At 41.7% G+C, this 14,830-nt stretch overlaps 1 protein-coding gene across 4 annotated transcripts in view; it reads right to left on the bottom strand.

The window, feature by feature from the left end:
- Nucleotides 1–1,993: 1,993 nt before the first annotated feature.
- NFKB1 (nuclear factor kappa B subunit 1) overlaps nucleotides 1,994–14,830 on the bottom strand; it is a 159,354-nt gene continuing 146,517 nt past the window's right edge. For all 4 annotated transcript variants that reach the window (XM_027853362.1, XM_027853360.1, XM_027853361.1 and 1 more), the window contains 7 exons: nucleotides 14,636–14,805; nucleotides 13,775–13,877; nucleotides 11,148–11,272; nucleotides 9,126–9,192; nucleotides 8,451–8,623; nucleotides 5,602–5,782; nucleotides 1,994–2,838 (listed from right to left, as the gene is read on the bottom strand). In XM_027853362.1, coding sequence (XP_027709163.1) covers nucleotides 2,669–2,838; nucleotides 5,602–5,782; nucleotides 8,451–8,623; nucleotides 9,126–9,192; nucleotides 11,148–11,272; nucleotides 13,775–13,877; nucleotides 14,636–14,805 — 989 coding nt within the window. In that variant the 3' untranslated portion in view covers nucleotides 1,994–2,668. The remainder of the gene's footprint in view (nucleotides 2,839–5,601; nucleotides 5,783–8,450; nucleotides 8,624–9,125; nucleotides 9,193–11,147; nucleotides 11,273–13,774; nucleotides 13,878–14,635; nucleotides 14,806–14,830) is intronic.

The raw sequence follows: 14,830 nt of genomic DNA, 5'->3' as shown, positions 1-14,830 counted from the left end.
CAAGTGAAGACAGTTTAAGTAATAAGAGAATTGCCCATGTCTGAAGACCTTTGTAATCAATTTGAGAAATTAAAACCTTCCTAATGCATTACAAATGAGTTAAGCAATAGATGTAGTTATATATCCTAATTTGATTATATGTGTATGACAAGTTGTTGAAACTGATACGGCAGTTGCAAATCTACTGATGGCAATGCCCCATCAGGAGGAATTTGCAGTAAAATCGCTGGACTTTTAGAAATGGAAATGATATAATGGGGCAAAATTGTATTGGAATCAGCACCTATGGTGCTCAGTGTCCAAATGAAATATAGGTCTATAAGCACTAGTGTGTGTAACTTAGACACATTGCTTCATACACAATTACCTGTATCGAAGAATAAAGGCTATATCCAATTTTTCAAGTTGTTAAAAAAGAAATCAACTTCTTAAGCAGTTCATTATGTGATATTTTTGGAGAAAATTGCTTGCTTTTAACAAGCAGAACCAAATGTTTTAAAAATCTTACCAGCTAAGATAAAAATATGATGAGATAGAGGTAAGAGAGGACACTTTGATAGCATTATAAAACATGTTGGCTTTCTCATGCCAAAGTAGTTTGAAGAATGTTTGAGCTAAGAGACGATCATCACCATTTTTCTTCCTGATTATTATAATAAAGATGAAGTAAATTCATTTTTCTAACATATTTCCTCCTGAGACTTGTATTTTTGGTGGACCTTTATTTTTAAAATGGATATTCTCAGTACTCAATGAATGCAGTGCCTTCAAATTCACATTCGGTTACTCAATGATAAAGTGACTATTTATAAGAAAGTCAGAGCCATGGATAATAAATTGTGAAATATTCACGTATTTCCCAATCTAAAAAAAAAACTCTGCTTTAATCACTTTAATTAATCACTTGACCCAGTCTACAGAAGCATTCTCATTTTAAAGAATTAGTTGTTTCTAAATACAAATTTATTAGGAACCTGTTAGCCATGTTTAGACATTTAAACCTAAAAAGCTTATCGTGTTGTGTTTCCAGATGAGTAAGGAGTTCTCCATTTTATCAAAGTGATACAAATCTTACTAGTGTCCATAACATCTTATTTGAGTGAAATGGGGTTTTCTGCTATAGCCATTAAAAACAGTAAGTGTCCATCTCAAATAGTGATTGAAAAAAGAAGTAACAATGACACCATATTTTGAGAAACTTGGTAGGGCAGAGTCCAGATGGCGGGAGTATTAGGAATCAATGGGATTGAGCTCCCCTCCACAATTTCCTCTAAACAGATCTAGAAAACATACTAAACTGAATCTTGATGGGGAAATCCAGAAGGGGAGGAAATGTATGACATCTCATAGGAACTCAGTACAGAAAACCAAGCTTATCCATCAAATTAATATTATCATTATGGTTATTATTTCATAAGTTATTCACATGAACACTATAAATAACCTACTATTTGTTCTGCATGTTATAAATTATAAATTTTAACATTCTAATTGAAATAAAGTATGAAGTACGAACTTTAAAATATTACTTTAGTAAGTGGATGGGTGGTGGGCATCCTGGAGGATGGTGAGGTACAACTAACCAGAGTGAACAATTAGAATGGCAATTAAATGCTGTCAAAGCTCCTTGTGAGAGTCCTTGGTCAACCAGCCTAATGAGATGATGTCCTGTAGAGAGACTTGGGCACTCTGACATATTTCAGTCTCGGTGGTTTATGGAAAAGATTCTTCAAGAAAGATTCAGAGATGGTTCTGCTGTTTTGGCAGAAAGAAAGGCATAATCTGCCATGAGGAGATCAGGATCTGGGCTTATGTCCAAAGCCTATGTCTAAAACATTAGACAGATTCTGGTTCTTCACCGTGATGACAAAGTCTCAAGTTCCTTAGTTTACAAAGGCTGACAAGTGAAGGGGCTGTGTGAACAAGGCAATGGAATGAACCCCAGGTATTTTGTCGGAAAGGGACTCTTCAAAGATCAGAGAAGGTGAGGTTATCAATTTACTTTTTCTTTTATTATAAAAGTAAAATAAAAAATAGCATTTATAAATCCAACATTTCTCCTTTAAAGTATCTGATCTAAAAAATTATTTACAATAGTAAAATGCAGAAACAGTGGAAAATACCATTTTCAGCATTGATTAGACCAATGTTTAAATATTCACTGAAATATACATATTCCTTTCTTTCGAATCATGAAAACCAAAAGCAATGAGCTTTTAAAAAATTGTACATTGAGCGAGTCCCACTTCAAAATACTTTTTTCTTAATTTCTTTATAATCTGAGTGAGTAACTGTACTACAAAAAGCTAGAGAGAGTATCCTTGTGGGCACTCCCCAAGTCTTTCAAGGGAAGTGGGTATGCAGCATAGGAACAGCAGGACAAAAACAGAAAGCACTTGAGTTCATTGGCAGTCAAAAAAGGTTTGGTAAGACCCATTCCCCTAAAGAAGGTGCCACCCTGACCCTGGGTTCTGGTTACTAGACATATCTTGTAAATGAACCAAACTAAAGTTAGTTTAAGAAGTAAGAAGGAAGTTGAAGATCCTGGTTTTAATCCAGAATAGTTCAAACCAGTTTGCTTCCTCTGAGCACCTTGAACTTCCTTTCCTTTGACTGGTGAAATGGCGTTTCAGGATTTTCATTTCCATGGTGTGCTGTAAATCCTTTGTTAAACTTTGCCTTCGATTGATGCTTCCTGGCCATAGTCACGAGGCATTTTGTTGAGTGTTATCAATGGGCTGGGGCTGGTCAGAGACTCAGTAAAGCTGAGTTTACGGAAGGAGGTCTCCACCCCACTGTCACAAACACTTTCATTGTCCTGGAGTTTACAAAATTCACCTGAGGAGGGAAGACGGAGCACAGTTGTTCAGTGCTGGACAGCTCTTGTAGCCTATGATTGCATGGAGTTATTAAACATCACTAGGTCTGCACAATTGACACTAAATTCCCCTCTTTATTTCTGCCACTGCCTGTCTCTCAACTTTCACTTTTCCCCATCACACACCTAATGAAACCAGGGAAACACCTACTAAGCGCCTACCCTGACACAAAACACTGTGATAGTAAATAAACGGAAGTCCCTCCTTTGAAGAACTTTAAAGAGCAGAAACATAGGCCTAGCAAACATACTCTGCTTCTCTCAAAACATAATTGCAATGGTGGCAGTTAGGTGGCACAGCGGATAGAGCACTGGCCCTGGAGTCAGGAGAACCTGAGTTCAAATCCGGCCTCAAATACTTATTAGCTGCACGATCTTGGGCAAGTTACTTAACCCCAACTGCTTCAAAAACAAACAAACAAACAAACAAACAAATAAACAAAAAAAAAACAAACAAACTCAAAACATCATTGCAATTAAAATGAAACAAGAAGGGAAACATAGAGGGGACTTCTTATGCTGGATTTCTCCTGGGCATGGGCACAGGACTGGTTCGGAGTCTCAAAGGAGACTTTAATTTGATATTCATTGCATGTAAAGCTGATGTGATTAATAAAACAAAATCTTTTTTCCCAGCCTATTTTATGATGGATGGTCAATGGCTAAGCAAGTATTTGATCACTTGATCTGCCGTAGCTAGGTGGCTCAGTAGACAGAATGGAACAGGAACCACACACTACACTTTTTTACTGAGTGTTCTACATACCATGTATTCAACACTATTTTCAGTCTTTGAACTATTTTGATTAAAATAGCCTGTTTTTCTTTAGTCGTTTTGGTCGTATCCAACTCTTCGTGACCCTATTTGGGATTTTGTTGGCAAAGATTCTAGAGTAGTTTGCTATTTCCTTCTCCAGCTCATTTGACAGATGAGAGACTGAGGCAAACAGGGTTAACTGACTTGCCCAGAGTCACACAGCTAGTAAATATCTGAGGCCAAATTTGAACTCAGGAAAATGAGTCTTCCTCACTTCAGGCCTGGTACTCCATCCACTGTGCCACCTAGCTGCCCATTTGATAAAATATGGGATGATTTTTAATTTTAATGAGACCATTCTGGAAAAATTAAGCCAAATTTCTCCTTAATGGGAGACCTCAGTAGGAGTATGAACAACTTTCATGAGTTACTTGGATATTCTATTTGGGTGGTCAAACATTTTCAAACTCTAATCAAATGGTGTTGCTAGATTTGTGAAAATTCCAGTGGCATGTCTGACATCTACTTGAGGAAATAACCCTAAATAAATAAAGCTCATTATGCACTTCACCCATTATCTAGCATTTCCTTAATGTTTTTAGAATACATCAGCACAATGCTGGTAGTCGAGGACAACTGGGCTCTCACCTGCAAGAGGGACATAGATACAACTGGCCTACTTTCAATGATATTTTAAAACTAAGTAGATGATGGATGCCCTGCTAGTTTTGTCTGTTAATCCATAAGACTACTTTTATTGCTGTGATTACTACTGAGCCAGCTTAAATTTAAGGTACCCCAGAGGCACAGGGAACGTGACTCATTTCATTCTCAAAGAACAACCTCCTTGTGGGTTCCATCGTTAAAACACTTCCTGATTCCTGCCCCTTTTATCTGGAGGTGCCATTCTAGAGGTGAGCAGTACCCAGCCCTGGAAAGCTGGTAGTGAAATGCAACCGTGCATCTAGGGAGAGATTCTTAACCAAAGTGGATAGATTCCAAGGTGGGAAGGGAAGGGTGTGAACTTAGATGGGAAAAAAATTACATCTTTATCTCAATAAAATTGATTTGATTTGTAATCCACCTAATTTATTCTATGTACTAAAAAGCATTGTTCTAAGAAGGGGGAGTCCCAAGGCATCCAGGACACAACTAGGCCCCCTCATCTACTCTTGCCATTAGAATTGCACGGGTTCAAACAGCGTCTTCATTAATCTGCAAACCTTGGGGGCATTCAACACGGCTGCTCCTAAAGTTCCTCCTTCTAGGCGCTAAAGATCTTTTTGCTTGCCAGCCCTACTGGCAATGGCAATGGAGAGGTGTCACCATTACACAACCTGTCCAATGCACACCAGGGCATAAGAAGAAAACTGAGCCAGGAGCCAGAGGACTGGAACTCTGGACCTTGATCCTATTAATAATTAACTAAGCGACCTCAGACTTTATTTCTTTTCTCTATAAGACGAAATGGATTAGCTGAGCCCCCAAGTCTTTAAGCTTCATAATTCTGTGCCTCTAGGGTGGTGATAGGGCATCTAGGTGGTGCAGTGAATAGAGCACTGGCCCTGGAGTCAGGAGGACTTGAGTTCAAATCCATCCTCAGACCAAACACTTAACACTTACTAGCTGTGTGACCCTGGGCAAGTCACTTAACCCTGTTTGCCTCAGTTTCCTCATTTGTCAAATGAGCTGGAGAAGAAAATGGCAAACCACTCCAGTATCATTGCCAAGAAAAGCTCAAATGGGATCATGAAGAGTTGGACATGAATAAATGATTAAACAAAAACAAAGGGTGGGAATAGCTGCCCTGTGACAACCGAGGTTAAGAATGACTAATTTAGGAAGTCCAAGGTCAGGGAGCAGGGGAAGGTGCCTGCCAACCACTCACACAGGAATACGTAGACTGTGTATCATCCCCGCCATCCTCCCAAGACACAGCATTTCAAGTTTGTAATCATTCTCATACCTAGTTGCTGTCTTATGGAGGAGGGTGATGGGGGCAGAGAATATATCTGCTCTGTAGGTTGCTGTTTGGTTTCAGATGGATTTACTGAGGCATCGAAGGCTTTCTGGATGACTTCAATTGCTTCGGTGTAGCCCATTTGTCCCAGGGCATCTACCAGTTCCCTTATCGTCCCTCCAGAGACCTGTGAGAGAGAAGGGTAAAAATAGCATTTCTTTGTGAGAAACACTGCAATTCTCTTTAACAAGCAGAACAAAGTGCGAATCTTCCCCATTTGGCTACAAGTTTCAATGTCCTCTCTCTCCCCCACAGCCTCCCTCCCTCTCTCTTGCCACTGCCACCCCACACACTGGAGGGACAGAACCACCACTGGTCAGATGCAAATCATCAGAGTACAGTGACAAAGAAAATGTATCCTTCTTGAAAAGAATTCAATTTCCTGTTTCATCTCTTGAAGACCACTCAGGATATCAGAGAGGCTGTTTATAGTGAGCACAGAGAAAGAGATGCTGAGACAGTGAAACCTCCACATCAAGTGGCATTTGGAGGGTTTCCCTGCATAAGTGAAGGCTACAGTTATTGTAAAACTGCAGCTGGGGACGGATTTTTCAAAAGAAAGACAAATGACTTTACCTCCACGTTGTTTCTACAGTCTGTACCAAGCCACACTCTAAATTCTTAGAAACAGAGTCATCAGCAGGACCATAGGCTTCATCGGAACCCACCTCTCACTGTCCACACCTCTCATCGTCCACACTACCATCTGGCATCAAGGACATTTTCCACTGGGCAAGAATGTGCATGTTGTTTATATTCCAACCCACTTATTCAATCGAGGAAGGGTGCTGGGCTGAGAGGAGTATAGGGAACTGCTCTCTTCTCTCTTCCTCTACCCTTTATCTGTCTCCTACACTCCCTTTCTTTTCCTATCTTTCTTTTAACCCTCTGTTGTCTCTGTCCCCCATCTCTGCCTCTTCCTTCCTCAGAGGGCTCTCGGGGTAGAAAGTCAAACCTTTGTTGGGAAGCAGGGACCCAACCAGGACAACTTTTCAAACTTACAAAGAGACTCCTAGATCCCTAAACTATCATCTCAGCAACCCAGGGGCACAGAAGGTAGCACGCATGTGTTTTTCTAGAGCTACTGCCTCCTTCCCTGCAGGAACATGCATGAGACCCATCCTTATTTCATTACTAAGACCACTCCAAGCTGTCATATTCCAAACTTTCACCACCATCTAGTTCTAATGAACCCTGCTAATCAGGGTGGTTTGCACCATTCTGCAAAGACCTCAGTCTCTAGACTATGGTCAGAATGTAAGACTGACTAAAAAGTTGGTCAAAATGGGGGCAGCTAGGTGGCGCAGTGGATAGAGCGCCGGCCCTGAAGTCAGGAGGACCTGAGTTCAAATCCAGCCTCAGACCAAACACTTGACACTTAATAGCTGTGTGACCCTAGGCAAGTCACTTAACCCCAATTGCCCCCCCCCCAAAAAAAGTTGGTCAAAATGAAAACTTGGGAGCTAATTTGTCAGCCTGTGATGACCCAATATAGACAGATGGAAGAATCTGAGACACGTGGCCCAGGGACTTCTGGCAACATCTAAGAAATAGTCAAAGGGGAAGAAATCTCATCTAGCCAAAGTCAGCCCTGGCTTTCCTAAGAGTAGAAATATTTTCATTTTGTGTGTTCTCCTTTTCAGCCCATCTCTAAGACCTTAAAGACTCAAGAAAAACAGGGTGAAGGCTGAGGGTGGGCTAGACCACAATCACTTAAAAACTGGATGACAATAAGGAAACTCTCTTCCTGATTGGACAGCTGCACTGAGGCTTTATAATGTTTTGTTTCTAGGTAGATGTTATTACAAATAGACAGATCCTTACTCACGTCCAAACAAACAAACACAAAAAACCTTTCCAGGGAATACTTAGTAGCTCAGCATTTTTCTGCGGCAGCTAGAAAAAATTACAGTTATCCCTTCCACATTGCGGGGATTTGGGCTGTGGTACCCCTGCAATCTGGAAAATCCACATAAAACTTTTTGGCTTTCCCTTTGTACCAGAAAAGAAGTTTGATTTTTTTCTTTTTCTTTTATGGGGTGTTCACAGTACTTTACTGTAAAATTTCAGTTAAGTATTTGGTCATAGGCTATATTATATAATACTATACATATTTTTTATGCATTTTTGAGTTTCTAAACTTTTTTCTGTGTCACCTGCTGGCCTTCATGGGTCATCTGCAGATTCTGCAAAACTCCTCCAAAATTCCCATTTAATTTCTTATGCCAACCTGTGACATATTGAAACCACAATGGGGAAAATCATGAATTGGAAGGAAAAACAGTGGATAGGAGGCTGGACTTGGCCTCAGGAATACTTAAGTTTATTTGAATCCTCTCTCAGACTCTCATTAGCTTTGTGACCCCTGTGGGCAAGTCATTAAAAAAAACCTCTGTCTGACTCAGTTTCCTCATCTATAAAATGGGGACAACATTAGCACCTACCCTCATGAGGTTGTTGTAAGGATCAAAGCAGATAACATATGTAAAGTACTTTGCAGATGCTTAATGTTAACTATGAGAGCTATTATCATTGTGTCCATCCTCTACATCTTATTTTCTTAGAGGCCCTGGAAAACCCCAAAATGCTTGAGAACAGCTTTTCAGAGGAGGTGAGTTTATTATTCCCAATTAGAATGACTAGGTCATGAAGGTAAGCTAGTGATAAGAAGTGTTTTTCTTCCTCTGAGATATGGGAGTGAGGGCAGGTGGAGGTAGCTCTACCTCCTGACTAAGGATGGTTGAAGACAGCCAAAGCCAAACGCCAATGAACAAATGCTTAAAATGGGGCATCACCTCATAGTTGTCCATTAGAGTTTTGGAAGGAGCAGGACTCAGCCGGAAGGCGTTGTTAAGTATCCCCAGACCTAATTTCTGTGCCAGGGTGGACCAGTTTTTGTCTGGATCAGGCATTTCTAATAACTTATAAAGCTGCAACTTTGCGTCTTCATTCAGCTGCTTCATATCTCCTGAAGGGGATGAAGCCACAAGAGAGACAGAATGGGTTAATAACCGATGGTTCATGACAGCATTGTTCTCTCATCATCTCACAGTGGAAGCAATCAGACTGCTTTATTTGAGGATCAGTCGGTGCCCTGCTGAGCAAAATTAATATGTATTTCAGTAGGTTAAAACTGGGCATTCTCATGGGGCAGCTAGGTGGCGCAGTGGACAGAGCACCGGCCCTGGATTCAGGAGGACCTGAGTTCAAATCCAGCCTCAGACACATAACACTTACTAGCTGTGTGACCCTGGGCAAGTCACTTAACCCCCATTGCCTAACAACACACACACAAAAAAAAAGCCAAAAAAACTGGGCATTCTCCTTCCTCGTGTCTCCAGGATCTTCAAACCCTAAACGAGAACTTGTGCTTGACACAGTTTGAAACATATTTTCCCTAAAAAAACATGCAATGATTTGCATTTTAAAGTATCATTAAAAGAAGAGATTTGTATTCTATCACAACTTACCTTGTGCCAGTAAATCACTGGATGCTGACTCTGATTGATACGGCTTTCCATTTAATATGTCATAGACCTGTTGGGAAGAAGAGAGGAAAATGTTACATATTAATGGGAGTGTCTTGGGGGAATCCTTTTCCCAATACCTCAAGCTCAGAGTCCCATGCTTTCTTCACCTTTGCTATCAAAGCTAGCTCTTAGGAGAGGATTCGTAAATTCAGTCTTTGTGATGGGATGAGTGCTAGGTTCTCTATGTGTCTCCCAGTTGCTGTGAAGACCTCCTTACAGGTCTTTTATGCAGGTGCAGGGACAGCAAAATGGACCAAAATCCACTGTCAGGAAAGCAGTCCCTTTGCTTGACCAGTGCCTGAAGCAATAATGGTGTCTGGGGATGCTGATGGTGCAGGGGTTCTTACTCACAGAAAGCCAGGCAGTGTGAAGGTGGGGGCTGCCTGGGTTCTGCTGGTAATTGTCTATGCTGGAAGCTGCTGGAATCCCCGAGCAGGCTGATTAGTTATCTGAGTATGGGCCAGGGAAGTCTTACCACCTCCTCTCTGGGGGGCACCTGGGAACCTATTCTGCACTGTGAAGCAAGCATATGTCTCCCTTCAGGGCTCCCTCCCCCAACCCTCAGGGGTCCTTGTGCTTTCTGACCTTCCCTACTAAAACTTGCTGTCACAGGCATGACTGGAATTCAGGTCTTCCTGACTCCAAGGTCTGCTTTCCATCTGCCAGGCTAAGTTGCCTCTCAAACCCACTTGTATTAAGGCAGAAAGACTGAAAAGGCTTAAATTAATGTTATCATCTTAGGAAAAATGGGAAAAGCTTAAGCCAAAGTTTAAAAAAAAAGCATAATGGTGGAATTTCAAGCAGCTATCAGAAGTTGGGGGTGATGTTTGGGGGACAGACTGAGGGACTGTTTTTGGTGCCCCCCTGAAATCACAGGATGTAAGTGACTGCCTGTTTGTAAGGCCAGTTAAGGAAATATGCTGGAATTTTGCATTAATGATGCCATAACCATTCATTTTAATGTTGTTATGTGGGTCACATAATGGCAGGATACAGGAAGGGGGTCTGGGTGTCTAAATGGGGCAATGCTCCAGTGTGCTCCTGGCCTTGAGGCTGGTCCTGCTGTACCCTCTTTACTGGTAGACAGAAATGGGACACTGAAATGGTCACTTTCTCAGAAGACCTCATCACACAGCCCACAGCCACGAGAAGCCATACTTCAAGGGAAAAATATGTCTCTGTCATCATTCATGACATCAAGATGAAGTGTGAAATGAGCATTCTGTTACTATGGGTGTATGTGTGTTTGTGTGTGCGTGCGTGTGCATGCATGCATGCAATACCCCCCCATTATACTATAAGCTCCATATAGTGCTCTGTATGCAGGAGGCAATTAATAAATACAGCTGAATTGAAGTGGATTCAGAAACCCGGTTAGACTCACAGAGCTTCTGCTATGTCAGAAGTCTTCCTGTGGCCCCCTCCCTCCTCCTGGCCCCTCTGATGGGGCCAGACCAGGGAACCTAACACATGTCCCAAGTGGCCTTTCTCCTCCAGTACTATGAGCAAAGGCTCTAACTTCTGTAATTCTATTTATTCCTGCTGCAATCCTAAGAAGACTGCACGTTGCTGTTTAATACTCAGCTGAACAAACCACAAGCTTCATGCCAAACTGCAAAGTCAAGATGCCAATGGCGGGGCGGTTCAGATGTGGCTCAGTCTCCCTTCGTACTGTTTTATTCCTCCTTCCCAGACCCTTTCTACTCTCCCAATTCTTAACACAGAACCACCTTTAATATCCAAAATCTAAATGGTCTGAGTTAAAGCAACAGAGGCTTTTCAAGGTTATGAAGTATCGTTAGAAGCAGGATTTATTTAAAAAAAAGATGAGAGCATAGCGTTCAAAGAATAAGAAACCAGGAGAACACCACAGCCTGCCTGACATGTTTTCTATTCTTTGCCTTATCAGCAGTTTTTCTCTCTACCTCAGCCAGTGATCAAGGAGCTGGGGAAACCCCTCACCTGGGAGTTGGCTGCCATATCCAGAGGGGTGGTCCCAGGAATTATTCCCTCATCTTCTCCATCCTGTTCCCAAGCATCATCCAGGTCAAACAGAGGTTCAAAGTTCTCCAAAAGAGGGTCTGCACCTGAGGAGTAACATATGTTAGGTATTTCCCATAGAGTTAAGCAGGGGGCAGCCAGCTGGCACATTGCATTGCTAGAGCTCTGGATTTGGAGTCAGGGAGACCCGAGTTTAAATCCAGCCTCAGATGCTTATTAGCTGTGTGACCCTGAGCAACTCACTTAATTGCCAACTATCTCATGTTCTGCATTTGTAAAATGAGATAATAATAATAACACCCCCCTCCCAAGGTGGTTGTGAGGAGAAATGAGATTACATTCATTAAGTCCTTTACAAACGTTAAAATGCTATATAAGTGCTAACTAGTATCCTTATCACTTTTATTTACCAGATACTTTTGGTGGCCACATCTTCATTGGCAAAACACAGTGGAAGACAGGGGCAGTTACGTGTATGATTTTCAGTAAATAAAACCAGCTGCTGCCTAAAATAGTGAGAGTGTTGCCTCAACCATGCACATTGCTTTGAAATTGAATTGAATATGAAATTGGATAGATCTGAAGCCTGGGCTCTTGGCCTACTTTAGAAAATAACAGTCGGCTTGGCCGTGTTATGTATCAGTGACTAAATGGCATATATTTACTTAGCCTCTGTATTGTGGGTGGTGTATCTTTGTACCGTTTAAAAAACTGGGGGCTATAATTGGTACTGTTGGAACATGAGGTCCTTTCTCGGGCTGGTGAGTTGTGAAGGCCAATAAGAGGGTGATAGATTAACATCCTCGAGTGAGAGGAGAAAACTACACCTGAGAGACGTTGTTGATTCCCCTCCTTTCAGGTATGACTGGACCTAATTCAACTCGGGAATAGGAGATGCAATGACTTCTCAAAAGTAGCCAAAAAGTGTTTAGTCAGAAGGAAGTGCGCACACAAAGTCCAAGGGAACAACCCAAAGACCAGTTGTGACTTTTGGAATGTCTTGCCATGCATAGGAACTCCTTCCTACAGATGCTCAATGTGGGACAAGAACTAATACATTTTGCCACTTTGTTAAGATATTATAGCCTGATATCCATGTAGGTAACTAGGTACCATTTTTCATCGAGGTCTTCTCTGGATCCTCATCACTTTAGGAAGCTGTAAGTGCTGTATTCAGAGTCTCAGGATCTCCAGTACTACACAGTGCATCAAAGAAGGCACTTAGGCTCAGATTCTTAAAGTCTAGCCACTGCTCATAACCTAGCCAATAGAGTACTAACATTCAGACTCCTTAAGAATCTGGCCAATATGACAGATGTTCTAATAAATCTTGTCTTTGGCAAAAAAAAAAAAAAAAAAAAGAAGAAGAAGAAAAAGGCATTTACTAAACATTTGTTGAATTATCCACTTGTAAGCCTGGAGAAATTCAGGCACAAAAATTTAGTGGATAGAACTGGGAAACCTGAGCTTGGCTGGCTTCGTAAGTTTGTGACAAAGGTTCTGTGCCCTGCTTTTTTCATCTGTATGTGTACTAAGGAAATGCATGCTTCCTTCAATGGAGAGTGATAAAGATTCGTGAGAAACATTTATTTTAAGGATTTAAAATTCTAACGTAAAGACAAAGGAATAAGTCTCTTGAGACCTATTGATGAATGTGTGTGTGTATGTGTGTGTGTGTACATGTATGTATATACACATATACATATATATACACATACATATGTATATATACACACATCATCAACCTGTCAACAGTTATGCATGTATTGGCCCATACCAAATACAGCAGGGCTTCCTATTTAACAGGCACTGTGCCAGTTGCTAGAGACACCAGGAAATGCAAAAACCTGCTCTCTGAGCATAGCACCTTGCTGAAGAAAGGGTTCGTTTTCATGAGGGAAAGAGAGAGAGACAGGACACTATTATTACTGCTTTGGGAAGCATTTCCTGATTAAAAGACGAAACAAAAACCCTCAACTTACTCATTACAAATTTTGACACCTTTCTTCCAAGAAGTACTTAGGGTGGAGGCCTACCCTTTTTTTGGGTGGTCAGAATATTCTCCTGAGAGAAGTCCTGAAGGGCTTAAGGCATAAACTTCAGCTGAGATATAACCTTATCCAAGCTCATTTTCCCATTTCTAAGGCCAAACAGCATCATGGTCTATATAGAGGAATGCAATCATGAATGTGGGCTCCTACTTTTTCCTTCCTTGCAAAGCAGTAGTGTTAGCAGTATCACATAGGGGAGGTTTTTCCTAATCTGGATTTCTGATGTTTCCCAGACTGGTCTCTCACATATATTTTATGAAAACCTAGTACACTCAAAACTACGTTTTTCAAAACAACTGATCAAGATGGGAGTGAAGATCCACATTATGAAAGGCTGATCTAAAGTTTCTCTAAATAGCAAACACCCTTATCATGCTTACAATGGGATGCAGTCTATGGAAGTTCCAAATATACCTAACTCTGTAGCCTATTGAGATCTGCATCATATAGAGATACATGTCTGTCCTCCTCTTTCAGCCCTAATGGATGCCTGCATTCAAAGCCTGATACTTCTACAAAAACCCCCGCTGATCCTACCTGCTGCTTTGAGGAGAGCTGCTAGCTTCGTGGACCCTCGTCCAGCAGCAATGTGAAGGGGGGTGGTTCCGTCATAGGTGGTGCTGTCCACGTAGGCATCACCCTAGAATGCCATTCACCAAAAGAGAGAAAGAATGAGTAGAGAGAAATATGTGTCCATATTTCCTCACATCACTATGCTCTCTTTCTAGCTATGCCCAATAGATGCATCATTGCCAAAAAGCCAAAGCCAGTGGGAGGAGAGAGAGACAGAGAGACACAGAGAGAGAGAGAGAGAGAGAGAGAGAGACAGAGAGAGAGACAGAGAGAGAGAGAAATCTAGGGCAACGAACTAGTAGAAATGATGCCATTGTCAGTGTGGAGGATGCAGAATTGGATGAGCAGGAAAAGTTGTTGCTGACACTGTTTTTGAAAAGAAGTTATTCAGGGGCAGCTACGTGGCACAGTGGATAGAGCACTGGCCCTGGAGTCAGGAGGACCTGAGTTCAACTCTGGTCTCATATACTTACTAGCTGTGTGACCCTGGGTAAGTCACTTAACCCCAATTGCCTCCCCCCAAAAATATGTTTTATCAATGTCTTTTGCTTTATTTTTGCCAGTTTGTTCCTGAAAATTCTATACCCCCCACCTCTTCCCAGGTTGAACCCTCTTGGTAACAAAGAAAAGCAATTTAAGTAAAAATTTCTGATATGGTGAGGCGGTCTGAAGGTATATACGATATTGTCATCTAGTAGTGCCCTCTCCCTGTGCCAAAGCCTTCCCATCCACAAGGAAGGAGACATGTCTCTGTATCTGCTTTCTTGGAGCTCTGTCCATTTTTCAGTCTGGGCCTTGAATTAAAAGGGCAGTGAGTGCACTCACCTCTAACAACAGGCAACCCGCCAAGGACACATTCTCCTGTTCAACAGCCAGATGCAGGGCGGTGCGCCCGGATGTCTGCTCCTGGGCATTGACATCTGCGCCAGCAGCAATCATTAGCCGAAGGCAGGGCATACTGTTGATCAGCATGGCCAGATGAATCGCATTCAAGCCTATGGCACAAAGTACAAAATGCAG

Source organism: Vombatus ursinus, unplaced genomic scaffold, assembly GCF_900497805.2.
Source record: "Vombatus ursinus unplaced genomic scaffold, bare-nosed wombat genome assembly UNPS02009975.1, whole genome shotgun sequence".
Lineage (NCBI taxonomy): Eukaryota > Metazoa > Chordata > Mammalia > Diprotodontia > Vombatidae > Vombatus > Vombatus ursinus.
Note: the sequence above shows the minus strand (reverse complement) of the source record. Positions and strands in the feature narration are given on the sequence as shown.